This window comes from Vicugna pacos, chromosome 32 (genome assembly GCF_048564905.1).
Source record: "Vicugna pacos chromosome 32, VicPac4, whole genome shotgun sequence".
NCBI lineage: Eukaryota > Metazoa > Chordata > Mammalia > Artiodactyla > Camelidae > Vicugna > Vicugna pacos.
The window spans coordinates 2,441,703-2,469,282 of NC_133018.1; the positions used below are offsets into that span (position 1 = coordinate 2,441,703).

The following is a 27,580-nucleotide window of genomic DNA, read 5'->3' on the forward strand; positions in this document are numbered from 1 at the left end:
ATAACCCACAGACCAGCCTCCCTGGTGAGTCCTAGACATTAGTAGGAGGGCCAGTTGCCTGCCAGCAAGTTCCCTGCTTTCCCTCCTGCGGGCTCAGAAAGATGGGTCGGGCCACCCCTTCCCCCACTGCAGGGGTCACAACTGTGGCCGCTGTCATGTTCCTCATGGAAGCTGAGCATTGCTTAGAAATGGAACTCATCATCTTGCTGTGTAGCTTGTTAAAATACCCCATTTCAGACTCCACCCCACACCCGCTGGACCAGAATTTCTGGGCCTGGGACAGAGGCTGATGGTTGTGTTGGGCTGCCGGGGCCGACAAGCAGCAGTGCTCTGTGGGAAGAAACTCAGCCAGTTCTCTGCCCGCGTGTCCCAGCTGCCTGTTCTGCATATTCATTTGACACATGTCCTTCTCAGCTTCTCTGTGCCAGGCACACTGCGCATCCTCCAACTTAGAACACATGACACTGGCTCAGTCCCCCTTTCTTGGGAATCGTCCCTTTCCGTACCTTTGTGTGCCCGGGGTGCCTTGTACACGGGCTGTGTGATGGAATTGTGGGTTGCAGAGGACGCAGGACTGGATCAGAGCCATGGCACTGAACTGGGAGGGACTTCCCAGTTCCAGCAGGGTGCGTGGGCTGGACCAGCGGGGAGGAAATCAGGGCAGTGAGGGCGCAGTCCTGCCGGCCCAGTGGAGGAGGCCGGGCTCAGCAGGTGGTGCTCTGGGGTTGCAGAAAAGAGGCACCCAAGAGAGGTGGAGGAGGCTGTTGTGTCCTGGAGGAGAGGCTAGGTGGGGGCATAGTAGGGGGCATCTCACCCAGGGTTGAGGACGGAGGGACTTTGGGGACGCGGGCGGGCAGGCGCACAGTGGGTGGCTGGGGCTTAAACGCCTTGTTGGGGAAGCAGTGAGAAATGTCAGGCTAGGGCACAGTTGAAAAACAAGTGACAGTTCTAGACAGAAGACTGGGCAGGGCCCCAGTGGAGCCAAGCTGGTCGTGCTTTCTGCATGGAACAGCCTCTGCTGTGTTGACCGTTTGTGTGGTGATAACCCTCATGTGTGCGAGGGTTGTATTGCTTACAACTCGGTTTCCCCGCCTTGTCTACAACTCTGGGTCTCAGTGCCCTTCTTTTGCAGCCAAGGGAACCAGGGCTCAGTGAAGGTTTCCTGTCCCCATGTCCCCCCATTCCCAGCCTGGAGTCATGCTCCTGGTCGGGCGCCGGGCTGAGATACTAGCCTTCTGAAACAGCATCCCCAGTGATGGTGGACAACTCTGGGCGTGCTTGCTCCTTGTCCCCCATTTTCTTCATCTTTACATGTGATCTGTCCGAGCTTCCCAGATGTGGGCCGGAAGGCGTTGGGGCCCCCGCCCACTTCTGTGCCCCGCGGCAGGGAGATGGCCCATAGAGGAGGCGGTGCGTCCTCGGGGTTCTGTGGGTTCACTGAGGTGGGGCCTTGTCCTGGTCGGGGGTATGGGTCGAGGGGACCACCGTGGCTCCGGGCCTCTCAGCCGGGTGGAGGCTGTCTGGCCACGCTCTGGAGTGCTGTTGGTGGAGCTGTCAGCACTCGATTTAATTTGAGGGAGTCAGGAGGGGTCTTGACATGTGGTGCTTTCCCCTATTTGACACCCCTTTATGCTTTGTCAATCAACAGGAGCTTGAAGAAATCCGCAAATGTGGGATGAAAAACTTCCGTAACATCCAGGTTGATGAAGCTAATTTATTGACTTGGCAAGGGCTTATTGTTCCTGTGAGTATTGAACACCTCCACTTCTTACCAGATTGTTCTTTAAGGTGATGTGTGTGCTGCGGGGCTCCTTTGCTCCCAAGGAGGCTCTAAGCATAGGCAGCCAGCCGGTGCGCAGAAGGGCAGGGCCTCAGGTTCCCAAGGAGGCCCCATCTGCACTCTGATCTCATAACCTTCTGGGGGGATCCCAAGCTTTCCAGGTCTGTGGTTATTGGCCCAGAAAGGAGTATGTGTCCAACTCCTGCTCTTCCTGGCGTCTCTCTGCCTGGCCCAGTTTGTCCAGACAGGGCCGCTTTCCCCGACCTCTCCTGGAAGGTGGCGGGCGTTCCCATCTGCATCTTCTCTTTGCTTTCCTGCCTGGTTTTGTATCTCTGTCTCTCACCCTCTGGACACCTGTGTTCCGAGCTTTCCTCCTGGTGCCCTCCAATCTGTGCCTCCCGCCCGTCTCAGATCCCTTTGCCCGGTGGCCCACCTGTTCCCCCCACCCCCGGTATCTTCCTGGGGCTTCTGCCTCCAGTGTCTGCCCTTCACATCCAGTGCCTTGTCTGACGCCTCTCTTCGGCTGGGCCGGCCTCCTCCCACAGCGGCTTTCCCGTGTGGCCTCGCTGCCCTTTTGGTTGGGTGTCTGCTCTGTCTCCAACCTTTCGTCTCCTCACCCCTCAAGAGGCTGGTCCTGCACCGACTCCAGGTACCATTCCAGTTTCTCCCACCCTGCTGAAACCGCTTCCTGGCAAGCACATGGCCCAAGTTCCCACGTTTCTGGCTCAGCAGTCCTTGGGCACAGGGTCCCGCCCTGGTCTAGTCCAGTTGCCAGGATGTCCCCCTTGCTCCTGCCCTGCCGCTTCCTCTGAATCAGACATGGGTCTTGTTCAGCTTCAGCCTCTTGCCTGTCTCTCACTCTGTTTTGTCTCTTGGGGACCCTGCTGCTTCCATGAGGTCACAAGGTCTCTGCTGTATGTGGAGGGGTCAGCTTGGCCTCCCATCCCCAGAGCCCCACCACCTGTCCTGGAAGCCAGGTGCCTTCCAGTCTCCCCGGCTCACGACCAGCACCCCTTCCTCCCTGCTCTTCCCATCCACCACCTCCTCTCCTCCCCTGAGCCTCTGGCAGCCCTGCGCCTGCCCCGCCCCTGCCTGGCCTGAAATCTTCCATGCAGACTGCTCACTTTGCTAACGCTGAGCGTGGAGCTGACTGCAGATGCTTTCTTCTTGACGCTGGTTGTAAGTCATGCCTTTTTTAAAAGTCCCTGGAACTTGAACAGCAAATACTGGATTTGTAGTTTATTTTTATAATCATTGCCATAACTAAGGAAGGGTCTGCTGTATAGTGCTTCAGTACACACTGAAAATTTTACATCTGGGAGCATCCAGGCTGGTTTTGACCAAGCCCTTGCCCACTGTAGGGACCTATTAGGTACTGAGTGGAAGGACTGCCAAGACAATCTGACCATTGGTGCTTTTTCTGGCCCTTTTTAGTTTCCTACTGATAAAATGAGTGAACAGTTAGCTGTGGGTCTTTTGAAAAATGCTAGGAATAAAAGGGACGGTTTTAAGTGGTCAGGCTTGAGCAGTCTAACCCGGGAGCCCAGTGGCCCGAGAGACTGTGGCTGGCTCTGAAGGTGGGTGGCTGTCTGGCAGGCCTCCCCTCTGTGTCGTGCTGGCAGAGCCTGTGGAACAGGCTACTTCTCCTTGAGCCCAGGGTGGAGACTGGCTGGTAGAATCCCAGGGTGCCTGGGCTGAGGCTCTGGAGAGTGTTGAGGCCAAGCCCTGCTTTCCCCTGGGGACACTGTGCCCAGAGAGCAGGCCACAGCCAGGGCTGCTCTCACCCCTGCTAGGCCACCTCTGCCTCTTCCTCTCTCTCTCCCTTCCTCTAGTCACTGCCCAAGGCCCCTGGGTTGGAGTGAGGAGAGTTTCAAGGAAGCAGTTGTCAACCCATCTGTCCAGGGCCTCTGCTAGTACCCCACATCTGGGCCTCAGGTGTTCCCGCACCGCAGGGTCTTGGTCAGCACCGGGGTCTTCTGCCCAGACTCACGTGGGGTCTGTCCTGCTGGATGAAAGTAGGGCCAGACTGATAAAGACCAGGCCCTGCAGAAGTGTGCCTTGACAACAAGGTGCTGAAGGTGCTGGTCCTGGGGGAGCCAGAGCCCACCAGGTGGGGGTCGTGGAGCTGGAGAGGTACTTGTAGAGGCCCTTCATCCTTACCAGGGCAGTTCAGGTGCAGTCCCTGTGAACTCTTGTTTATACATAAAATTTTTTCATTTGAAATTCAGATGTTGTGGGGAGGGTATAGCTCAGTGATAGAGTGCATGCTTAGCATACCTAGGTCTGGGTTCAATCCCAGTACCTCTGTTAAAAAAGAAAAAAGGACAATAACATAATATAAAAAATAAAAGTAAAATTCATCTGTAAAGTCGAAGGAAGAAAAAAACCCCGTAATCCCATTATGAAGAAGTTCAATTCGTAGTTTTTGGCAGCAGCCCCTCAGGAACAGGTGGTGAACATTCTTAGGCTGCTCACCCCGTGAGGGTGTCCCCCTCAACCTGGTGTGCCCCTCCGCCTCTGTGCTTGCCGTCCTTAATGGGATCATTTCATAACTGTCGTACTCTCATCATTATTCAGTCATTGCCTTGAAACTCTGCATGAACATAAGTTTTAATAACTGTATGATATGCTATATAGTATTTATGTGATCATTTTGTTTAATTATTCCTTTCTTGTTAGCTTTATAAATTAAAATAATTTGTGAACATCTTTATGTGTAAAACTTAGTGTGCGTCTTTTTTTTTAATTTTATTTTTAAAAACATTTTAATTTTATTTATTTTTTCGTGTTGAGGGGGATAATTAGATTTATCTATTTGTTTATTTTTCAAGTTGAAGGACTGAGGAGTGAACCCAGGACCTCATGCGTGCTCGGCAGCACTCTGCCCCTTAGCTACACCCTCCCTATTTTTATTTTTGAAGTATAGTTGATGTACAATGTTATATGAGTTATAAGTGTACAATGTCATCATCTTTTTTATTTCAGATTCTGATCTTAAGGGATAGAATTCTGTATTATATATTCCTTTAGGGTCAGCTTTCCAGAAAGGTTGTGCCAACGTACACTCCTCCAGGCACCATCTGCACAAGCGCCCACATGTGTCCTAGGCTGTCGTGGAGGTTGCTGAACATTTTTAACGGAGCACATACTTCAGTGCCCAGGCCGTGGGATCTAACTGCCCAAGGGGAGAACCCCAGCCCTTCCTCGACTGGCATGGTGATACCCAGTATCCTCACCTCTCAGAGGAATGCTTCCCCTCTGGCTGTCTTAAAAGTTCAATAAGTGTGGAGGAGGGGGAGGGAGAGAGAAAGAAAGAGAGGGAGGGAGGGAGGGAATGAAGGGGAGAGAGAGAGAGAGAGAGAGAAATGCTTAGTTTCACTCGGGCTCGCTGGAACACTGTTTGCTAACATGTAACAGAGAGTCTCTGAAACATGTGGGAAAAAATCATTGTTGCCATTTTGATAGGTGCATTAGGTCTCAGTTTGACCTGTGTCTTTGTCCCATTTGGGCTGCAGTATAACAAGGTACTAAATAGGTTAACGTATAAGCAACAGAAACTTACTTCTCACAGTTGTGGCGGCTAGAGATCTGAGATCATGGTGCCAGTCAGGTGAGGGCCCCCTTCTCACGGGTCACAGACCGTTCTCCTGTGTCCACGTGCGGCAGAGGGGGCACTAATCCCTTTCCTGAGGGCTCTGCCCTAATGGTCTGTTCCCCCAAAGGCCCCATCTCCCAATATCATTACCCTGGGGATTAGGAATTTTGTGTGGAACACAAGCATTCAGACCATATCAACTTGCATGTGAAATTTTTTATATTACAGTTGAAGGTTTTTTCACTTATTGCCTGTTTATATCTCTACAGTCTATTATCTGTTAGGGTTCTATTGTGTTTCTTTGTTGAATCGTAGGATTTCTTTGTATTAAATAATCCTTAATGTCTGGGACAAATTTTTTTAGCTTACTGTTTTCTTTTAAATTTTGTTTATTCAAAAATTCCTAAAGTTTCTCCTTTTGAAAATTAAAAAGCTTTTTGCTTCATTAAATTTTTTATTACGGTAAAATATATATTACATAAAACTTGCCATTTTAGTCATTTTTAAACATACAATTCAGTGACATTAATTACATTCAAAATGTTTTGCAGCCATCATCACAATGTATTTCCAAAATTTTTTGTCACTCAAACAGAAACTCCATAGCCATTAAGCACTAGCTCTCCACTCCCCTACACCAGCCCCTGGTGCTCCCTCAGCCCCTCTCTGGGTCAATGAATTTGCTGGCTATAGACACATACATGAGTCATATAAAATGTGTCCTTTTTTATCTGGCTTATTTCACTTAGCATAATGTTTCTGCGGTTCCACTGCATTGTACTATGTATCAGCACGTCGGTTTTATGGGTGAAGAATATCCTGTTACACGTGTGTACCACATGTTATTCCGTCATCTGTTGATGGACGCCAGGGTTGCTTTCCCCCTTTGATTGTTGCGGGACACGCTGCTGTGAGCGTTGGTGTGCAGGAGTCTGACTGAGTCCCTGTTCTCAGTTCCTCTGGGTGCATGTGTAGAAGCGTGTGTGTGTGTGTGTGTTGTACATATGTGCTCCTCAGGGAGCTGCTGCACTGATTCCCCCAGTGGCTGCACCGTCTTGCATCCCCACCGGCACGGTCCCAATTTTTCCACATCCTTACCAACAATTATTTAATTTTTTTTAAGTTATAACCATTCTAGTAGATGTGAACTAATATTGTGGTTTTGATTTTCATTTTCCTCATGATTAAGAATGTTGAGCATCTTTCCACGTGCTTGTTGGCCATTTGCATATCTTTGGAGAAATATCCAAAGTTCTTTTGCCCTTTTTTTAAGACTATTTTTTTTTAAGAACAGTTTTAGGTTTACAGCAAAATTAAGAGGAGGATGCAGATATTTCCCATCTTCCCCCCACCCCCATAGTCTCCTCCATTATCAGCATCCCCCACCAGAGTGGGGCATTTGTTATAATTGTTGAACCTATGTTTCCGCACCGTAATCACCTAAAGGACACAGTTAAATCAGGGTTCAGTCTTAGTGTTGTACATTCTATGAGTCTGGACAAATGTATGAATGTGTAATGATGTGTACACACCATTATAGTGTCATATGGAGTATTTTCACTGCCTTAAAATCCTCTGTGCTCTGCCTGTTCATTCAGTCCTGCCTGCCTGCCCCCTCCCCCTCCCTACCCCTACCTCCACCCCTCCTGGCAACTACTTTTTTTTTTTTTTTTTTTTTTTTACTGTCTTCATAGTTTGGCCATTTGGAGAATGTCATACAGTTGGAATCATACAGTATGTAGCTTTTCAGATTGGCGTCTTTCATTTGGTAACGTGCATTTAAGATTCCTCCATGTATTTTCACGGCTTGATAGCTCATTTCTTTTTAGCACTGAATAATATTCTGTTGTCTGAATATACACAGTTTATTTATCCATGCACCTCCTGAAGGACATTTTTGTTCCTTCCAGGCTTGGGAAATTATGAATAAAGCTGCTCTCTATGTTTTTAGTTCAGTTGTTTGTCTCTATGTCTTTGAGTTGTAGTTCTTTATATATTCTAGATATTAACCCCTTATCAGATATATAATTTATAAATATTTTCTCCTGTTCTGTGGATTTCACTCTCTTGATCGTGTCCTTTGATTATGAAGTTTTTAATATGCATGAAGTCCATTTTTCCTGTATTTTCTTTTGTTACTTGTGCTTTCAGTGTAACATTTGAGAAACTGTTACCATAGCCAAGGTCATGCAAGTTTCCCCTATGTTTTCTTCTAGGAGTTTTTAAAGTTTTAACTCTTAAACTTAGATCTTCGATCAATTTTGAGTTAATTTTTTAAACTGGTGCAAGGTAAGGGTCCAGCTTCATTCTTTTGCATATGAATGTCTAGTTTTCCTAGAACCATTTGTTGAGAAAACTGCTCTTTCCCACTGAATGATCTTGGCATCCTTGTCAAAAATTAATTGAGCATGTATGTGAGGGTTTCCTTCTGGACTCTCAGTTCTATTCTGTTGGTCTGAATGTCCTTATGCCAGTACCACACTGTTTTGATTACTGTAGCTTTGTAGGAAGTCAGGAAATCAGAAAATGTGTGTTCTTCAACTTTGATCTTCTTTTTCAAGATTGTTTTAGCTATTCAGGGTCCCTTGAGATCCCATATGAATTTTAGAATGGGTTTTTCCATTTTGCAAAACAACACTTTTGAAGTTTTGAGAGAGATTATATTGACTCTTTAGATCACCTTGGGTAGTATTATCCTCTTCCCAATATTAAGTCATGCAGTCCATGAACCCAAGATGCCTTTCCATTTATTTAGGTCTTCTATGATTTCTTTCCACGATGTTTTATAATTTTCAGTGTGCAAGTTTTACACCTTTATATTATTCAGCTCAGACTGAAAACAAACAAACGAAACTGTAGCCTGGGTTGCTTAAACAACAGAAATTATTTTCTCACACTTTGGGAGGCTAGAAGCCCCTGATCAAGGTCTGGCAGGATTGGTTTCTGGTGAGGACTCTTCCGTAGCCGCCTTGTTACGTCCTCACGAGGCCCTTTCTCAGTGCGTGGTGGAGAGAGCAAGGGCGCTAATTCTGTTGATCAGGGCTCCACCCTGTTACATCATTTAACCTTAATTATCTCCTTACTCTAAATATAGCCACACTGGGGGTCAGAGATTCAATATATGAATTTGGAGAAGACACAGACATTCAGTCTTAACAGCCTTCTTGGTTAAATTTATTCCTAGGTATTTTATTCTTCTTAGTGTTATTGTAAATGGAATTGTATTCCTAATTTCCTTTTCACATTGTTCATTGTTAGGATATAGTAGTGCAACTGATATTGATGTGTTGATTTCGTATCCTGCTACTTTGCATGAATTTATTCTAATAGTTTTGTATATGAGTAATCTTTAGAGCTTTTTACATATAAGATCAGGTCATCTCTGAATAGCGATAGTTTTACTTCTTTTCTAATTTGGATACCTTTTATTTCTTTTTCTTGCCATATTGCTGCAGCTAGAACTACCAAATACTATATTGAATAGAAGTGGCAAAAGTGGGTATCCTTGTCTTGTTACTAATTTTAGGAGAAAGGCTTTCAGACTTTCACCATTGAGTATGATGTTGGGTGTAGGTTTTTCATATATGGCTTTTTTCATGTTGAAGCCCCTTTCTATTCCTAGTTTATTGAGCGTTTTCATCATGAAAACGTGTTATATTTTGTTAAATCCTTTTATACATCAATTGAGATGATCTTTTTTCCCTTTTGTTCTATTCTTGTGTATTGGTTGGTTTTGTTTTTGTATGTTGAATTATCCTTGCATACTTGGGATAAATCCCACTTGGTCATGGTGTATGATCCTTTTAATATGCTGCTGAATTCAGTTTGCTAGTATTTTGTTGAGGGTTTTTGCATTGAAATTGATATAGTTTCCTTATAGTGTCTTTGACTTTGCTATCAGGGTGATGCTGGCCTTACAGAATGAGTTAGAAAGTGTTCCCACATCTTCAAATTTTTGGAATAGTTCGAGAATTGGTGTTAATTTTTTAAATGTTTAGTAGAATTCACCAAAAAAAAAAATGCCATCCAATTTACGACTTTACTTTGTTGGGAGGTTGCCCCCACCCCTCTCTCTGTCATTTATTTATTATTTTTTTAAATGAAGTATAGTTGATTTATGTGTTGGGAGGTTTTTGATTACTGATTCAGTTTCCTTACTAGTTACAGGTCTATTCAGATTTTCTTTTTCTTCTTGATTCAGTTTTGATAGATTGTATGTTTCTATACATTTGTTTCATCTCACTTATCCAATTTTTTGATGTACAACTGTTCATAGTATTCTCTTATGATCGTTTTCATTTCTGTAAAATAGGTAGTAATGTCCCGGCTTTAATTTCTGATTTTAGTAATATGGATTTCCTCTCTTATTTCCTTAGTTTGGGTAGATTTGTCAGTTTTGTTGATCTCTTCAAAGAACCAACTTCCTTTCATTTATTTTTCCTCTGTTTTTTCCTGCACTATGTTTCATTTATCTTCTCTGTAATTGTTATTATTTACTTCTTTCTCCTAGCTTTGGAATGAGTTTGCTTTTTTCTCATTTCTTAATGTATTCAGATTATTGATTTGATTTTCAAATCTAAAAAGTTTTGATATCTTGTGTTTCATCTTAAAGTATTTTCTAATTTCCCTTGTGATTTCCTCTTTGACAGATTGGTTGTTTAAGAGCATGTTTATTTTCCACATACTTGTGAGTTTTCCACTTTTCTTCCATTACTGATTTCTAGTTGTTTTCCATAGTGGTCAGAAAAGATACTGGTTGATCTTCTATCTTGTTCTGTTATTGAAAGTGGGGTATTGAAATCTCCAACTATTATTTTATAACCTATATTTTCCTCTTCAGTTCCGTTAGTTTTTACTTTGTGTATTTTGGTTCATAATTTGTTAATTGTGTATAAGTTTATAATTGTTATGTCTTCTTGATGAGTTGAACCTTTTATCGATATATAATGTCCCTTGTCTCTTATAGTCTTTTTTGAGTTAAAATGTTTTTATCTGGTAATATTATAGCCACTGAAGTTCTCTTTTGGTTAATATTTGCAAGTAGTATCTCTTCCATTGTTTACCTCTAACCTCTTTGTGTCTTTGTAAAGTGAGTCTCTTACAACATATAGATGAATTGTGTTTTCTTATCCGTTCATGCAATCTCGGTCTTTTAAGTGGAGCATTTATTCCATTCATATTTCATATGTATACATATGTATGTATATTCCTTTTCATACGTTTGCTGACAGTCTTTTCCTTTCATTGCCTTGAATGTGTCCTCCCATTGCCTCTGGCCTCCATGGTTTCTGGTGAGAAATCAGTTGTTTGTCTTATTGAGGATCCTTTCTGACACATCACTTCTCTTGCTACTTTCAAGATTATCTCTTTGTCCTTTGATGATTTGACTGTGTATCTTGGTATGGGTCTCTCTGAGTTGGTTCTGTTTGTAGTTGATTGAACTTCTTGGATATACAGATTCTTTCGTGGAATTTGGAAAGTTTTCAGTCATATTTACTCTTTCCGCCCTTTTCCTCTTTCTTATCCTTCTGGGACTCCTATAATGTTTCTGTTGGTGTGATTGATGTGTCCCATATATGCCTAGGCTCTGCTCGCTTTTCTTCATTCTTTTCCTTTCTGCTCCTTAGACAGAATGATTTCAATTCTCCTCACTTCAATTTTGCTGATTCTTTTTTTTCATTCACTCAAATCTACTGTTGAATTGCTCTAGTAAGTTTTTCATTTCAGTTATTGTACTGTTCAGCTCCAGAATTTTGGTTTGGTTCCTTTTTATAATTTTTTTCTTTATTGATGTTCTTGTTTTGTTCAGATAGTATTTTTCTGGTTTTATTTAGTTTTTTGCCTATGATTTATTTTACCTCTTTGAGCATATCTAAGACAGTTGATTTTAATGCTTTATCTGGTAAGTCCAATGTCTGGGGTTCCTCAGGCATAGTTCTTGTCAGTTTGTTTTGTTTTGTTTAAATGGGCCATACTTTTCTGTTTCTTTGTATGCTTTGTTGTTGTTGTTGAAAATTGGATATTTGAATATTACAATTCAGAAATCACATTCTCCCCCTTCCCCAGGATTAGCTGTTCTTGACTGTTGAAGACTTTGTGTTCCACTGGTGTTTTAACTGAAATTTTCTTGAATGCCAGGAGCTGAAAGAAAGAATCTCTGTCAGTGTATACAGGTTGGCTCTGGGAGGAGTACTTCTTTAACGTGGGGCCTGGCCAGGTCCAGTCCTGCCTCAGCCTTCACTTCCTGCTTTCTTTGAGCCTGGAGTCAGCCAGTGGCGAGAGCTTCAGATCTTGTTGGTTCTTTTCAGAGTTTGTATCCTGCCCTGGGCGTGTGTGTGACTTTCTTAGCTCCCCAGTGCACCTGGGCGTTTCCGAATGTCCTGCTCGTCCTGGGTTTCTCTCTGGCTTTTGCCCCTTGTTGTAAGCAGTCTGTTGTGTCTCCACCGCTGCCATTTGCTGTAGCCACCTGGGGGTTTTCATAGCCTAACAGTCTTTTTGAGCAGTTCCTGCACTTCCCCATCCTCTGTGGGTTCTGAGTGATGCCAAACACATGAGCTCCTGGTGTCGGCCCTGCAGGGAGCCCCTGGTCAGGCAGAATAGACAGACATAGTCATTTGTGAGCAAGGTCTGTCCTGCTGCCTCTGGAACCAAGTGCCAGGGCTCCATGTGGGAAACAGAGCTGTCCATCTTTAAGAAGTCTGTCGCCCAGCCAGGGCGGAGCTGGGCTGACGGCAGGTAGAATCGACACAGAGCTCTCTCACCGTGAGTTTCAGTTGCCTCTTTCTTGATTCCACATTCATTTGGTTGCTGTATACCTTTGGCTATTCTCCAGAATTCTGACAAAGTTGGTTCTGACAGTTTCTGCAGTATTTTTTTATGTTTCTCTGGAGAGACAGGAGTTTGGAGCTGCCTGCTTTGCTGTTTTCCTGATGGTGCACCCTAAATCATTGTCTTCTCATCACAAATGAGTGGATTTCATTAAAGACCTGGCTACTGTCACCTAGGTTTTATGATGCGGGTTCTCAAAGTGACCTGTTAATTAAGCCCCTCTTTGCTTTCTGATCAACTCTTCCTTCATCACAGTGGACTATTTAAAAATATTCCATTGTATTTAAGTTTCTTAGTCTTTAGTGTGTTTGCGTCTGTATTCATATGCAAGATTTGATTGTGTTTTCTATGTCTGGATTTTGATAGATGGTTATATGGGCTTCATGTATCAAGAAGTAGAAATTTCATTGTTTTTTCTGTGTTCTGATTTGCTAATTTTTGCTTTTATGGTAATTTCTTTTATGTTATGATGTCTTCTGTTTTCCTTGATATTTCTTTTTGGGTGGGGGTAATTAGGTTTATTTATTCATTTATTTATTTTTAGTGGAGGTACTGGGTATTGAACCCAGGGACTCATGCATACTAGGCACGCACTCTCCCACTGTGCTATACCCTCCCCCCTTCCTTGATATTTCTTTGCTCTTTGTCCTTTTCTGACTTCATGGTTTGAGGCCTTAGTTCTTTAAGGGGAGAGTTTGTCCCAGCTTGAGTCTCTTTTTTTTTTCTTTCCTTTCCTTTCCTTTTCTTTGAGTTACATACATCTTACTGGTTTGTTTCTTGAGTTCCTTTCTTGCCTGCTCCCCACGAATGTCACTGTCACCTGGAACGGGTGGTGGTGCTGCTGCTGGTTTTACCTTGTACGAGAAGATGAGACATGTACACGTGGAAACATATCAACAATGGCAGTTAAGTCTTCTAACCGTCTGTGCCTCAGTTCCTTATTTGTAAACGGAGCTAGTAAGTGCCTGCCTCTCTGCAGACTGTATGGCCAGACTACCCCTGGGTTTCTTTGCCTTTGGGCTTCATAAGCACAGGCTTGTGAGGCAGTTTTGAATCCCTGAGGCCTTGTATATTCAAAGCTGTGTCAATAATTGTTTTTAGAATGAAATGAAGTTTCCTGGAGAGGCCTTGTACTGCTTTGGTGGTCACCCCCCAGCCTGCTGGGAGAGGAGCAGTCTCTGTGCCATTATCCTGTTCTCCTGACCTTGGTGCTGGCCCTGGGGCTCACCACTCCCCTTCCAGTGCCCACACACCAGCTTCTGCTGAGCCCTGTAGGGTATTCTGGGGGGATGAACATCAAGTACACTGATAACGTCCCACTGTAAACAGCTGGAGCCACCTTTGCAGGCTCTTCCATCTCAAAGGTCCTTTGCAGCACCTCACAGGCTTGCAGTGGCTCCCCTCCCTGGGCTCAGGCACTAGCCTCTTGAGGAGCTTTGCTCCCTTGTCCCTGGGTCATGCCCTCCACCAGTTAACTCTGAGTTGGTCTGAGGCTGGTTGAGTTAAATACCTGTTTATTAACTTGAAGAGAGAGAGGCCTTCTCAGGGACCACCATGCCTCTTCCTGCCTCTGAAGCTGTGCAGACCCCCTTCCAGCTGGGCCATCCTCCTCCTCCTGAGTCTCCTCTGAAACTGTCCATCCCTAGTCTCTGAATCACGCCCTCCTCCGTGTCCCCTCCAGTCACCATTCATACTAGTGAGATCTTTGCTTTTGACTGCAAGCAAGGAAACCCCACTTCGCTTGGCTTTGAAAAGAGAGAGTCAGTGCACCTGACAGATGGTCGTGTGGCAGGTGCTCTGGTCTCGGGACCCAGGGGCTCAGGGAGGTGAGCCCAACCTAGACCCGCCTGCGCAGCCCCATCTTGCCCCACTTCCCCATCACTGCCTCCATGGAAGCAAAAATGCAGCATACTGAACAGTTCTGTGGCCTGAATTTTCCATTTGTTACTTGATGGGCACAGAGTGTGTCTCTGGGGTGACAGGAAATGTCTTGAGACGAGAGAGAGGGAGTTGCACAGCACTGGGCATTTACTAAATGCCATGGGATTGTGCTCGTTCTGATAGTCAGGTGTACGTTGTGTGAATTTCACCTCAGTTTAAGACCCTTGTTCCTGCTTATGACAAAACCTAAAAACTCGCCAAGCTGGGAGGGCGTTTGTACTGTTTCCCCTTCTCTTTTCTCTCTGGGCTCTGGTGATCAGGAGCGCTTGACACAGTCCAGGCCTGGTGCGGGGAGGAGGGAGCCGGCAGCCCAGCTCCACTCCAGGAGCGCCACCAGGGTGCATCCTCCTTCTGGGTCCTTCCTCCCGGCTCTGCCTCCTGCCTCTGTCCCTTCTCTCCTTCTCTCTGGTTCCTCTTCCTGTAGTCCCCCACCCACTTTCCTGACGCGGAGCCTCAGAGGAGAAATAATCTTGCCACCAACCTCAGGGTGTACTCAGGTTGCTTTTGGGAGGGAGTACTGCCTGCTGGGAATCTGGACTCCGAAACTCAGAGCGCAGCCAAGCGGGGTGTGCGGCGGAGCAGGGGCATCAGGCCCAGAGTCCATGCACCGCACTGAGGCTCTCCACCCTGGACTCCCTTGACAAAGCTGTGCTGTGAAAAGTCCTACAAACCAGAGTGTTGAAAACAGTACAAAGACGTCATCTTCAGAAAGCAAGTTAGCACAAGATGAATCTGCTAATTGAACAGATTTCATAATTTGGGTAACCCGGAAGCTTGTTTTTAGAAGAGATAAGAGAGAATGACTATTTGACAGTTTACATAGGACAAGAAGACTGTGCTCAGAGACCATGCGCTTGTCTTGGCTTTGGGCCAGACCCTGGAGTGGACCATGACGCTTCAGAGCATAGAACCAGCCTGGCGCTCAGAGCGGGGAGGCCCCTCCCTGTCCTCTGTAACAGCTGGCTGGACCCGGGCCGCCAGCTGGGCTGAGCTCCGTTCCTGGCTGGGGGAAGGACGCCGCCGAAGGAGTGGTAGGTCAGGAGGCCGAACCAGGGTCCACCTGCTCCCACAGGGCCGGATCTCCTTGTGGCCGGTTTCCAAGTCAGGGAGTGGCTGCGCAGAGCTGCATGGTGTCCTCGCTGAGTCACAGGGAAAGCCATCACATTGGTGACACAAAACTGTGACTAACGTCGGCTGGTGGAAGGGCTCTGACATGGGGTGTGGTGGGGTCTTGGGGTTCTTGAAGGGTGGCCATGGGAAGGAAAGCTTCAGCTTGACCACAGGGTGAGACATAGGACATGTGAGTGTGAGGCCCCAGGCGGTTTGGTGCGGTAGACAAGCTTCCTCTTGGTCTCAGTTGCCACAGTGGCTTTGGGGCTCAGGGGTGGGGCTTGGGAGCTGTAATGGATCTGCAGTATCTGCTCTGCTCACCCAGAGCCCACTGCAGCCTATTGGAGAGGATGGGGGACTTCCCAGACAAAGGAGGACAGTTTGAAGCAGATTCCTGAAATTTGAATATTTTTCTATGGTAAAACTGTGTTTTCTCCAGGTCCCTTGTAGTTTCTGAGCTGCCTTCCCACAATAAGTTGAGCACTAAAATGTTGAAAACTCACATGGGGTGCTTTAGGCCTTTATGCAGAAGACACATCCTTTGTTGACCAGCATACCTTCAGCAAAACCCCCTGGGACAGATGAACAGTCTGTCTGATTTGTGCACACTTGAGCTACTCCTTTGGTAGTAGCCTGGGAGGGGACAGGTTCAGAGGAGTTAAGATGAACTTAGCCAAGTTCCCTGGGTGGGTGGCCCAGCCTGTCCCGCCTCCTGGATCGATACAGCTGCTTTTCTTTTCTTTTTTCTTTTTTCTTTTTTAACATATTTTATTGATTTATAATCATTTTACAATGTTGTATCAAATTCCAGTGTAGAGCACAATTTTTCAGTTATACATGAACATATAGATATTCATTGTCACATTTTTTTCTCTGTGAGCTACCATAATATCTTGTATATATTTCCCTGCGCTATACAGTATAATCTTTTTTGTCTGTTCTACATTTTGAAATCCCAGTCTATCCCTTACCACCCCCTGCCCCCTTGGCAACCACAAGTTTGTATTCTATGTCTGTGAGTCTGTTCCTGTTTTGTATTTATTTATTTATTTTTTTTTTAGATTCCACATATGAATGATCTCATATGGTATTTTTCTTTCTCTCTGGCTTACTTCACTTAGAATGACATTCTCCAGGAACATCCATGTTGCTACAAGTGGTGTTATGTTGTTGGTTTTTATGGCTGAATAGTATTCCATTGTATAAATATTCCACATCTTCTTTATGGACATTTGATGGACATTTAGGCTGTTTCCATGTCTTGGCTATTGTAAATAGTGCTGCTATGAATATTGGGGTGCAGGTGTCATCCTGAAGTAGGGTTCCTTGTGGATATATGCCCAGGAGCAGGATTCCTGGGTCATATGGTAAGTCTATTCCTAGTCTTTTGAGGAATCTCCACACTGTTTTCCACAGTGGCTGCTCCAAACTGCATTCCCACCAGCAGTGTAAGACGGTTCCCTTTTCTCCACAGCCTCTCCAGCATTTGTCATTTGTGGACTTTGGAATGATGGCCATTCTGACTGGTGTGAGGTGATATCTCATTATAGTTTTGATTTGCATATCTCTAATAATTAGTGATATTGAGCATTTTTTCATGTGCCTATTGATCATTTGTATGTCTTCCTTGGAGAATTGCTTGTTTAGGTCTTCTGCCCATTTTTGGATTGGGTTGTTTGTTTTTTTCCTATTAAGTCATGTGAGCTGCTTATGTATTAGAGCTGCTTTTCTTGACTTTTCTCTCGTGCGCCGGGTGTGCAGGACATGGTGGCTCTTACCTCATCACCGGTGTGGACGTTCGGAACGGTCCCAGATTTGCCTCCCAGCTCCTGGCGCACGGTGGGGCTGTGCCGTTGGTCATTCCTGGATGACGAGTGAACAGATTTGACAGGTCTCACCGGCCGGAAGCCATACAGAAGTTAGATTTACATGGCTCAAGCAGTATAAATGACCATGATTTTTACTTAGGAAAAACATTTTAAATCTCTTTTTAGAAAACCAAAAGCAGTGTTCCCCAAGCCCTCCGTAAACTCATCAGTTACAGGGAGTCCAGCTCTCCTACATGGCGAGCTGTGCGGGTGCATACAAAGGTTGAGGCCTGGGAGGGGTCTGCCACCACTTTAACTTCTGGACAGAGTTCTAGAGAATTCTGCGTTCCCTACAGAAAGGATGAGGGAAGGTTTTGTTAGGGTGAAGATGATCTTCTAGTCCAGCCTGACCCCACGTTTCCCAGGTGTGTATGGGGTTCTCTCCTCACACAGCTGCTCATGGCCTGCATCTTTGCAGCCTCTGCTCCCTCATCCAGACCCCAGGCTCTACCTTCCTGACGAGCTGCCACACAATTCACCTTCTGACAGTGTGTCCAGCCTCTTGGTGGGGTGCTTCAGACCCCTAAACGGGGCCTCAGCCTCCTGGCTTGCCCCATGCTGTCCCTTCCAAGCCCAGCCATCCTAGTCTTCATCCTCTTTGCCTGGAATACCTCTTCCCACCCTTCAGCCCTCCCTAATTTTACCTCTCCCTGGGTGGGACTGGGACAGGGGACAGTGTGGAGACCTGGTGTGTGCCAGCCTCACTCCCCAGCAGAGGAACTCCGTTTTCCAGGGAGCATGCTGTCAGGCCGGAGTTGGAGGAGGGGCTGTGCGTCCCCAGGCACCCTGTGCACTCAGGCTTGCACGGCGGGCGGGTGGTGGAGGCTGTGTGTGGAGGAGCAGAAACACGGGGATTCTGGGCTTTCTTCTCAGTTTTGCTGTAGACCTAAAACTACTTTAAAAAAAAAAATAGGGTCTATTTAAAAAACAGGGTAGAGAGCCCAGGGCATCAATCCCAGGCCTTTCATAGTTTAGCGGGTGTCTTGCTCTTAGAAACGCTGGTTGATTGTTGTTCCCCGAAGGTGACGAGGCCGAATTTAGTAACCTCTTGAAACAAATGAATTGCTTGAGTAGACAGAACTTTCCTGTCCCCACCACAGCTTGTAGACATGGTGTGTTCACTGTGCCCTCTTGTCTTTCCCTCCAGGACAACCCTCCGTATGATAAGGGGGCCTTCAGAATTGAAATCAACTTTCCAGCAGAGTACCCATTCAAACCCCCGAAGATCACGTTTAAAACGAAGATCTATCACCCAAACATCGACGAGAAGGGGCAGGTCTGTCTGCCGGTAATTAGTGCTGAAAACTGGAAGCCCGCAACCAAGACCGACCAAGGTGAGGCCTCCTCATGTCTTCTGGGGGCGCTGCTGCAGGCAGGGCCTCCTGAGTCCTGTCTTAAGGCCATGCCACACGGAGTCCAGAGAAACCCTGCGGGGCCAACTGCGTTGCCCGCAGCCCAGCATTTGCTGCCCTCGCGGTGAGGGGTGTGACCCCATGTCTCGGTGCTGTGTGTACACGTACATACACGTGCTGTTTTCTGGGAAAAGTGCTTGATTCAGTGTTCTGGTTGCCCGCCCTCTTGTCTCTGCAAGTGACTGGACTTTGTTGTAGACTGTCTAGTTTTTGTTCTTAATTCCAGAACTTCTTTGCAATATTGACCTCATCCTCTGGTGCCTAGAATTCTTATATAACTTTCTGAACCACTCTACAATCTTTTTCAATTAAAGGGAATGGATGAGGTTGGAATTTGAGAGGCTGCGGCTTTTTTTCAGTGACTGATAAAAACAGTCATTTTCCAGTGGAACCCCTGGAAGGTGGGTTTAAAAGCCTTTCTCACGTGAAGTCAAGCCTCACTTGTTGGAAACAGTCACCGTGAAAGGCGGCCATCAGGCTTCACAGCTAACTAGCAGGAAGGAGTGGGTGCTGAGCATGGTAGAAGGGTCTCCAGGGGACTTGGCGCTTGGTCATGCACTAGTTGATGTCTGTAAAAGACTGACGTGCCTGGTTTTTCTATGAATTCCTAGCTCTGCTGGCGCCTCCCGCTGTGCACTGGCTCAGGCAGGGTTACAGGGCTCTCCTTACCGCGCCCTCGGGCCCCTTGTACCCTAGCAGCTGCCCGAGAGGCCGTGGCAGCCTTCGCCCTGTTTGCAGCTGCAGATCTGGGTGCGTAGCTGTTTCCAGTTTTGGATGCTTTTTTCAAGTAGTGAGATAACCTGAGAGAGAGTTTTCATTCTTTTTGTACTTGCTTACTTGGGTTTTTAAGATAAAAATTTTATCTTAAAAGGGACACTCTTGTACCTGCAGTGAGAGCAGAACCTCTGTTTTGTGACTGGAGATGGTGAGGGCTTCTCTCTAGATCACTTCCGGATTCGTGCTGGCACAGCCTTGAGCGTGTGTGTCCTCACACACTTCAGGGGTGCCGACCCCGGCAGCCAATGCCCGCGTTCCTCAGGCTTGGTGACTCAGCGTAACAATTTATTATTTCTCATTCTGTGGGTTGATTGGGCTCAGCTGGGTAGCCCTGTAGCTGGTCATTCCGGGCACTTGTGATGACTTAGCTCAGCATTCACAGCAGCTTTGCAGTAGTGAGAATGGACCACATGCGGAATGCCGGGGAGAGGCAGATCCACAGAGGCGGGAAGTATATGGGTGTTTGTCAGGCTGGGGTGGAGGAGGGAGTGATGACTAAGCACAGTGGGCACTCTCTCTGGGACGATGAAATTGGTGTCACACACTTCTGTGGATATACTAAAAACAACTGAACTGTATACTTTTAAGAGAGTTCTTTTTTGGTATATGAATTAAATCTTTTTTTTTTCTTTTTCTTTTTTTTTAGTAAAGAAGCATTAAAAGCTGAGCAAAAATAGCATGAGAAAAGTCAAGAAAATAGGCAAAACTATATCAAACAGAAAGGTGGTAGGAGCTGGCAGGAGTAGTACCAGAAGAGAGAATGTAAAAACAGTTGTGCTCAGCACTGTCTGGTTCTTGTAGACATGAGCAACAGAGCAGCGGCTTTGTTTGGTGGTTGAATGAGATTTGTGTTTGAAATACAGTCAGTGGGAAAGCCAGTGTAATACTGACCTCTCTATGTACCAAACAACACAGCAACACAATTAGATGAAAAGAAAAACCAAATAATTCATAAGTGGAATGTTTAGTCCCCCATACCCTATTATAACAAATCAAGTAGATAAGATTTAGAAAGAGGACTGAAAAAATATAACAAACTCAAGGATAAGATTCATAAGCTTATATTTTGTATCACATTCCATGGAAGACATTGCACAGCAGATGAGGAAGGTACACCTCACAGATTACTCTGTGAGGAGGGAGCCCACTGGATCGCCATGAAAAGGGGGAAATTACAGGTATTGTTTACATCCCCCATCACAAAGGAGCTATCAGAAAGAACAAAAACAGGAACCTTTATAGGCTTATTCTCTGCTCATATGCAATGAGAAAGGAGGTAAGTTCTGATAATGTGTCTAAGCCCCTACACTTTGGAGGAGGAAAAGTGCTTCAGGGTGAGTGAGAGCAGGAAGCCCAGGCTGGACTATGTGATGAGCGTGCTGTCCTGTGTAGGGAAAGGGCCAGGCTAGGCCATGGCCACTGTCAGCTGTCAGTGTTCTACTGGCAAACCAGGCTGAGCTCAGCAGGATTTATTAGAGTTTAGCTCCCAAAGGAACCAAGAAAGAATGAAATACTCATCAGGACTACTAAATAAACTTGAAAATACTTAGACTTTATCAAATAAGTGCAAGTTCTCAGAAAAGAATTAGACAAATTGCAAACTTGCAAAGTGAGTATCTTTTGAAAACCAAGTCTTAGTGATTAAGAAAGGGTTTTATGCTCTTAACATTAGGTGCTAAGATGGGCATAGTGAGCAGGAGAGAGCCTTGAGTCTCCATACGAGGGAAAACTGGAAAACTTATCGGTGTCATCTCTGCTATTGAACCATTTCTAATCCAGTAGAGGGACAAGAAGCCACCTATTTATGCTGAAAGGCAAAGGTGGTTCAGATTTCCCAGAAGTCGAAATGGAACCATCTCACGGCTGGGTGTGCAGTGGAGGGTCTTGGAGGCGGTGAGCCGGGGCAGCTCCTGGAAGTGTGTGCTTCTCAGGCAGGGGTGTCCCTGCTGCACAGGAGCAGCCTTAGGTGCTTTCAGTTATGGCAAGTGAAACTGGTTTTCCATGAGTGTTACTAACACTTATTTTCCTTGTTTTTTTTAATCTTATTTTAATGGGGGGAGGGGATAGCTCAGGGGTAGAGCGTGTGCTTAGCATGCACAAGATCCTGGGTTCAATCCCCAGTGCCTCCATTAAAAATAATTAATTAAAGCCTAATTATCTCCCCACAACAAAACAAGTAAATAAATAAATCATTTTCACAGCCCTATGAGGTAATATGGTGTGCATTTGCCTTTAAAAAAAAATGACTTTAATGGAGATGCTGGGGATTGGACCAGGACCTTGTGCTTGCTAAGCACACACTCTACCACTGAGCTATTCCCTCCCCTGCCTTCCTTGTAAAAATATTTTTTGATTTAAAAAACTGCGTCAAGTAAGCAATCATTTGGGCTCCATGTGGATATGCAGCAAAGAAGGAGAAATGGGACAAACAGCATTTCTAGTCAATTTCTTGTGATGCTGGGGTGACTGACAGGCATGTGCTCCCAGAAAGGAATCTGGCTTCGGTGTGAGGCCTTTCTGCTGGGACAGTGAGGGTGCTGATCCTGATGGGGGTCAGGTGAGTGAGGGACATGGATGTGAGAAGCGTGGTGGCTGTGTGCTCCCTACTTCTGAGGAGGCTGGGGCCCCTGGACCTTCTGTGCTCCCCTCCCCCTCACCTCTGGGCTTGCCCTCCAGCACCTCTGGGTCTTACTGCCCTTTAGGGAGCACGTGACATCTGCCTTGGGAATGGATGGTTTGTGCCCCACCCAGTGATTAGACAGGGTGGTCACATGAACCTTTCTCGCTGCTCAGGGTGGGCTCATGCATGTACATGGCGCAGGCCTGTCACACACCCTTCCTGTCACAATCACTCAGGGCACCATGATAGAAAGTCCTTGAGCTGACTGGTGTTGGGCACGCTACCTGGTCCCTGCCCCGGAGAAGCTTCACTTGCGAGGGAGTCAGGCTGTCAGTGCTGGGCCTGAGTGCCCAGAGTTCAGGAGAGAGTCGGGAGTGGGGACTGGGTCATCCCCCGTGTGTCAGTACAAGAAGGCTCCCTGGAGAAGGAGGAGGAGGACGCAGCATCACTGTACAGTTCGCTGTCCACTGTGGTGCTGGCTGTTTGTCATCCATCACTCCTTCTCTCAGAAGAAGGATGGGCTGAGTGCTGGCGGTTAGAATTTCAGGTGAGTGGGAGGCCGCTATGTCTGCAAAGCATGGAGATGAAAGTCAGGTTTGACCGGAGCTGCAGGTCTTGCTGTGCCCCTTCTGAGCGTCCTAACCAGCAGTGCTTGTCCTTTTCTTGGCAGTCATCCAGTCCCTCATAGCACTGGTGAACGACCCCCAGCCCGAGCACCCACTCCGGGCTGACCTAGCTGAAGAATACTCTAAGGACCGTAAAAAATTCTGTAAGAATGCTGAAGAGTTTACAAAGAAATATGGGGAAAAGCGACCTGTGGACTAAAATCTGCCGCGATTGACCCCAGCGAGTGTGCGCAGAGACCCCGAGCAATGCATTCAGAACCCCGCAAAGCAGGACTCTGGAGGCTGACTCGGGCCGCCGCCTGGCGTTCGCTTGTGGCAGTTACTAACTTTCTACAGTTTTCTTAATCAGAAGTGGTCTAGGTAACCTGTAAAGAAAGGATTAAAAATTTAAGATGTTCTAGTTCTGCTTTCTTTGTTTTAAAAAATCACTGCTTCAATCTACTTTAAAAGAATGGTGTTTCTTTTCCTGTCCAAATTTATCCAAAATCTTCAATTTACATTTAGCCCGTAAGGTTTTAAAAAAGAAAAAAGGAAAAAAAAAAGGTTGTGGTTCCCCTTCTTCCCCTCCCCTTGCAACTCCCACTTTCTTGCATTTAGTTTATTTTTCACTCACTCCTCGGACCCAGGCCCCATCTCCCACAGAAGAGACTGTGCCGGTGTTAGGGGCTTCTCTCTCCACATTGCACTGCCTGCTCTGGGAGTCGGTTCAAATTCTCTTGCTTCCAGTTTATAACATCCTTTTAAAAAATTAAAAAAACAAGCAACCAACCACTTCCACTCCCCTGCCCCTCCCCCAAAAAAGCCATGGAAAGGGAGGCTCAGCTCTTCTGTAAACTCTGGCTAATGTCACCACAGTAACGCTCACCAAATGGGCAGACCCTGAAGTCCACGTCGTGATGGAACTCCAGCCGGGCTGGTCTGCTGAGGGCGACCCCCCGGACCAGGGCTGCGGCCACCCGGGGGCCTGCCAGCCAGAGGACAGAGCACTTGTGGGTGGAATTTCTCACCAGAGAGTCTCCCCAGGCCACAGGTTGGCGCACCTCCCCGCAGCCGTTCTGGAAGATGCCCAGGTGCTTGCAGACGGCGCTAAAGCCAGAATGTCCGTTTGAAATTCCACACTCGCCTGTCACCGAGCTCCATCCAACGTGTGTCCATCCAACAGAGCGCGGGGCGCACTCTCCGACTCCCCAGTGCAGCTGCCCCACCGCAGCCCTTCCTCAGCATGGTCTGACTCTCTGGCGACTCCGCTGTCACTGGCCCAGCCCAGGAACAGGCCAGCCTCCCTCCCTCTGGACTCCCAGCCTTCGCAGAGTCAAGCTGCACTTGAAGCTCACTCAGTAATATCCTTGACATGTTTTATATTGTTTTGACTGCCTTCTTTTGTAGAAATAAAAATTGACCTTAGAATTTATCATCAGATGAACTTGTAAGGATTTGAATGTTCATGTCTTTTCAAAGCAAGTGGGACTATCCCTGAAAGAGTAGAGTCCTTGTCACTGACACCTAGAGGAAGCCAATGGTCCAAACACCGGGTGTCACCAATTCCACTTCTGCCACTGGTGGCTTCCCGTCTGGCTCTCAGGGGGCTGGATCCTGTGGAGAAGATGACTTCAAGAGCCTTTGCTTCCTGTTGTAATTTTAGTTCTGAACCGCAAGGTCTCTCTGGGGCTTGCAGACCTGTGCAGCAGCTTGGCTTTCCCTGTGCAGAAGTGGGAGCGATGGCAGGTCAGGCCACCTGGTGCTGCTCGGGTGTCCAGGCGTGTGGCCTGCGGAGTGTCATGAACTCGGCTTCTTTAGTCCTCGGTACACGACAGGCAGGTTCTGGAGTCCCTGTGCCTAGGAAGGCAAGGGCGCTGGGCCAGGCGTCCACCCACGTGTGTCTCTTCATTGGCAGAGAGGTGATGCTGGACTGTATTTCACTCACATGCAGATTTGTAATAAAATGCCAAATTCTGTCAGAAGCTGTCCAAATAAGCCACCATTTGTTCTCGTTGCTTCTCTGAATCCAGAAATAATGCCATTCTTGGAAACTGTCACATTGCTTCGTATCTCCACCCGCGTAGCTCTGCCCGCCTGTCACCCCCTCCCTTCTCTGCTCGCCACGGGAGGATGGCCACCGTGGTCAAAGCCAGCAGCCTCCTGCATCGCAGCCTGAGGTTTGCCCCATCAGCAGAGGCCTGGCCTCTGAGAGCGAGGCAGTGTGTGGTCCCTTCTGCGGGCCTGGTGCCTGCTCCCGCAGCGGGCAGTGGCTGAGGAGCCCTTGTGGGCACCCACCAAGCCCACAGGCAGCCTTGCTGCTCCACGTCCAGACAGCTGGGTCCTCTGGAGGAGGGGAGAGCTGTCAAGCACAGCCTGGCCGGGCCCACTCAGGGATTCACGCTCCCGGGTTGGGTTCCTCGAAGCGCGGGGGCCCCGCCTCTCCCCCCACGGTGGGAACTAGGCTTTCTAAGATGCTGCGACCCGCTCTGCTGCCCTTAATAAAAACGCTCTCAGACTCAGGTCTGTTGTGTGGGTTTCTTCCTTACTGGGTACGAGCCAGGGCCTGGGGCCCTTGGGCAGTTCCTGCTTGATCCTGTCTCCCCACACCCAGCCTCCAAAAGAGGCACACAGAGGTGTTCTGGCGCCCCCGAGGGGAGCAGAAGGGCTGCAGAGTGACCCTCTGGTGCTGGGAAGGGGACAGTGACCTCTGTGTACATGGATCACTTCAGCCACATCTAACAGCAGGCTTGGGCCCCAGGGAAGGCGCTGTCCTGACGGAGGTCAGGGAACTGAGGAGGGTGTGTCCTAGGGAGGGGCGAGACCATTTCCTTGAATGGCTCCAGCCCCACCCACCTCCCTTTCCAGGGACTGTGGGTAATGCTGACTCAGCACCAGGCCTGGCCAGGGACCCTACACTTATTTTTTATTATCAGCCGAGTCCCCTGCTTGGTGTTTGTTTGACACTAGCTGAGAGCCTGACAGCTGGGTCTGCACGTCCGAGGGGGAACTTCCTGTCATTTCACCAGGCGGCAAGGAAGCTTGGGGCCTTCCTTTGACCATCAGTCGGGGCTGTCCTGGTCCTAGCTCTCCATCCCCTGTGACTTAGGACAGCCCCCTCCCCAAAGCCAGAAGCCTGTGAGACCTTCAACTTCCTCAACCCAGTAGCCAATGTTCTCTCCCCTTCCTCACTCTGTTCCTTGTTCAGTGCGAAACGTGCATCTACTCTGTCACCTCAGCCAGGCTCCCAGCACCCTCCTGCCCCCAGGGCGCCTCTGGCCAGGGCCCTGGACTCCCCATTGCTGAATCCACAGGAGGCGGCCTCAGCCCAGCTCTCATTCTTCATTTGGCAGTCCCTCCGCTCCCGACCCTGCAGGGTAGCCCTCCCAACCCGGTCCAAGGGCACAGCTGGAGCCCTCCCAATCTGGTCCAAGGCACTGCTGCACTGGCTCTGCCTCCTCTCCTGCTTCCTTTACGCACACAGGGTCCAGCTGAAGGTCTGACCTCCACGTGGCACATGTCTGGCCCAGGCTGCAGTTGGGAAGCTGCTGATTTTCCATGCCCTGGCAGCCAGGCTCCTGGGAGCAGCAGGCAGGCCTAGGAGGCTCTGAGTAGAAGACCACCTCTCGCTGCAGAGGCCACAGCCAAAGCTGGGGGAGGGGAGTGACTTACTCTGAGAGCATCCTCTGCCTCATCCTGGCTGCATCCCACCCTTTGCTGTGTGTTCCCACCTCCCACTGCAGCCCAGGTCACACGACTGTCCCCAGGTGTGTCCCAGCCAATGAGCTCCTTACAGGCTGTGTCCCAGCTCCCAGCCCTGGCCTGGCCTGGAGCAGACCCTGGGCTGGGCCACCCAGTGCACAGTGAGAAATACTCCATCTCCCCTGGGACACCAGTGAGCAGCCCACCAGAGTCCCCGTGCAGCCTGTGACCCTCTGCCGCCCTTCACCTTCCCTCCACGGCGAGGTGGACTTCCGCCTCCTGATTATCCTACCAGCGTGGCCATGCCCCCTCTCCTCTCCACACGTAAATGCCCACAGTTGAGGGCTGGTTGGGGCCCTCACCTCTGCTCATCCCTCCCTTGCTCCCTGGGTGACAGCAGCCACCCCTGCCCCAGCTTCATCCAACATCTGTGCAGACTCTCGAGTCACCCATCACCCACGCCTCTCTCCTGGACCCCAGAGCCACACAGCCAGCCACCCCCTCCTCTCGGAACAGCGGACCCCCACATCATGGCAGGGGAGTGCCTCTGTGCTGCCCTCAGGCCTCCCCCGCCCAGCTCCAGCCAGCAGCCTGCAGGACTCCAGGTGGCTGAAGCTAGGAGCCAAGGGCGAGGCCACAGCAAGGGCCAGACTCACCGAGACTCCAGTTCATAGCACTTGATGAAAGGTAAGAGGAAAGGGCTCGGACTGGAGGAGCCAAGGTCAGAGGGCATGGTAGAGGATGGAGCCAGAAAGGGAGTGAAACCACCAGTCAGGACGGGGCGTGGGTGGAGGGGAAAAGGAGGTACGGATCCTACCCTCACCCGTTCAGAAAGCTCCAGAGGGCTCTTCTGGTCCTGGTTCCATGCTTGGCACAGACCAGGGCCTAGTGCATGACACACAAATGAACAGGCAGCTTCAGAGCCCTGCTCTGCCACTCCCATCTCAAGGTCTGCAAAATGGGGACACAGGTGCCTGGGCAAAGGTGTGATGTGAGATGACAGGAGACAAGGAGGACCACGTGGTGAACCCTCTGCTCTCTGCAGCTCCCTGATCCAGGCCACATGGGAGCCCTACCCCCAGGGCATCCACCCGGCACGAGGGATCCCACCTTCACAGAAGACCATCCCTCCTGCAAGAACATAAACACTCATGCAAGCTTGCAAGACCTCCTCAGACCTGTCCCCTAGGGTGGCAAGGGCTGCTTGCTGCTTCCTTAGAACAGGTGATGTCTTTTAAAATCAGAATTGAGATTATAATATGCCTCCCAGAAAGTAGCCTGGTGAGAATTTCTTCTTCCAACCCCCCCCCCCCAGAAAAAGAATGAAGAGCACCTAAGCATGAGC

The 27,580-nt window shown here is 48.0% G+C and overlaps 1 protein-coding gene across 2 annotated transcripts in view; it reads left to right on the plus strand.

Annotated features, from left to right (window-relative positions):
* Positions 1-22,957, plus strand: part of UBE2L3 (ubiquitin conjugating enzyme E2 L3) — a 34,327-nt gene extending 11,370 nt beyond the window's left edge. For both annotated transcript variants that reach the window (XM_072953529.1, XM_031674695.2), the window contains exons 2-4: positions 1,649-1,744; positions 18,270-18,456; positions 22,602-22,957. In XM_072953529.1, the coding sequence (XP_072809630.1) occupies positions 1,649-1,744; positions 18,270-18,456; positions 22,602-22,756 (438 nt within the window). In that variant the 3' untranslated portion in view covers positions 22,757-22,957. The remainder of the gene's footprint in view (positions 1-1,648; positions 1,745-18,269; positions 18,457-22,601) is intronic.
* Positions 22,958-27,580: the final 4,623 nt, after the last annotated feature.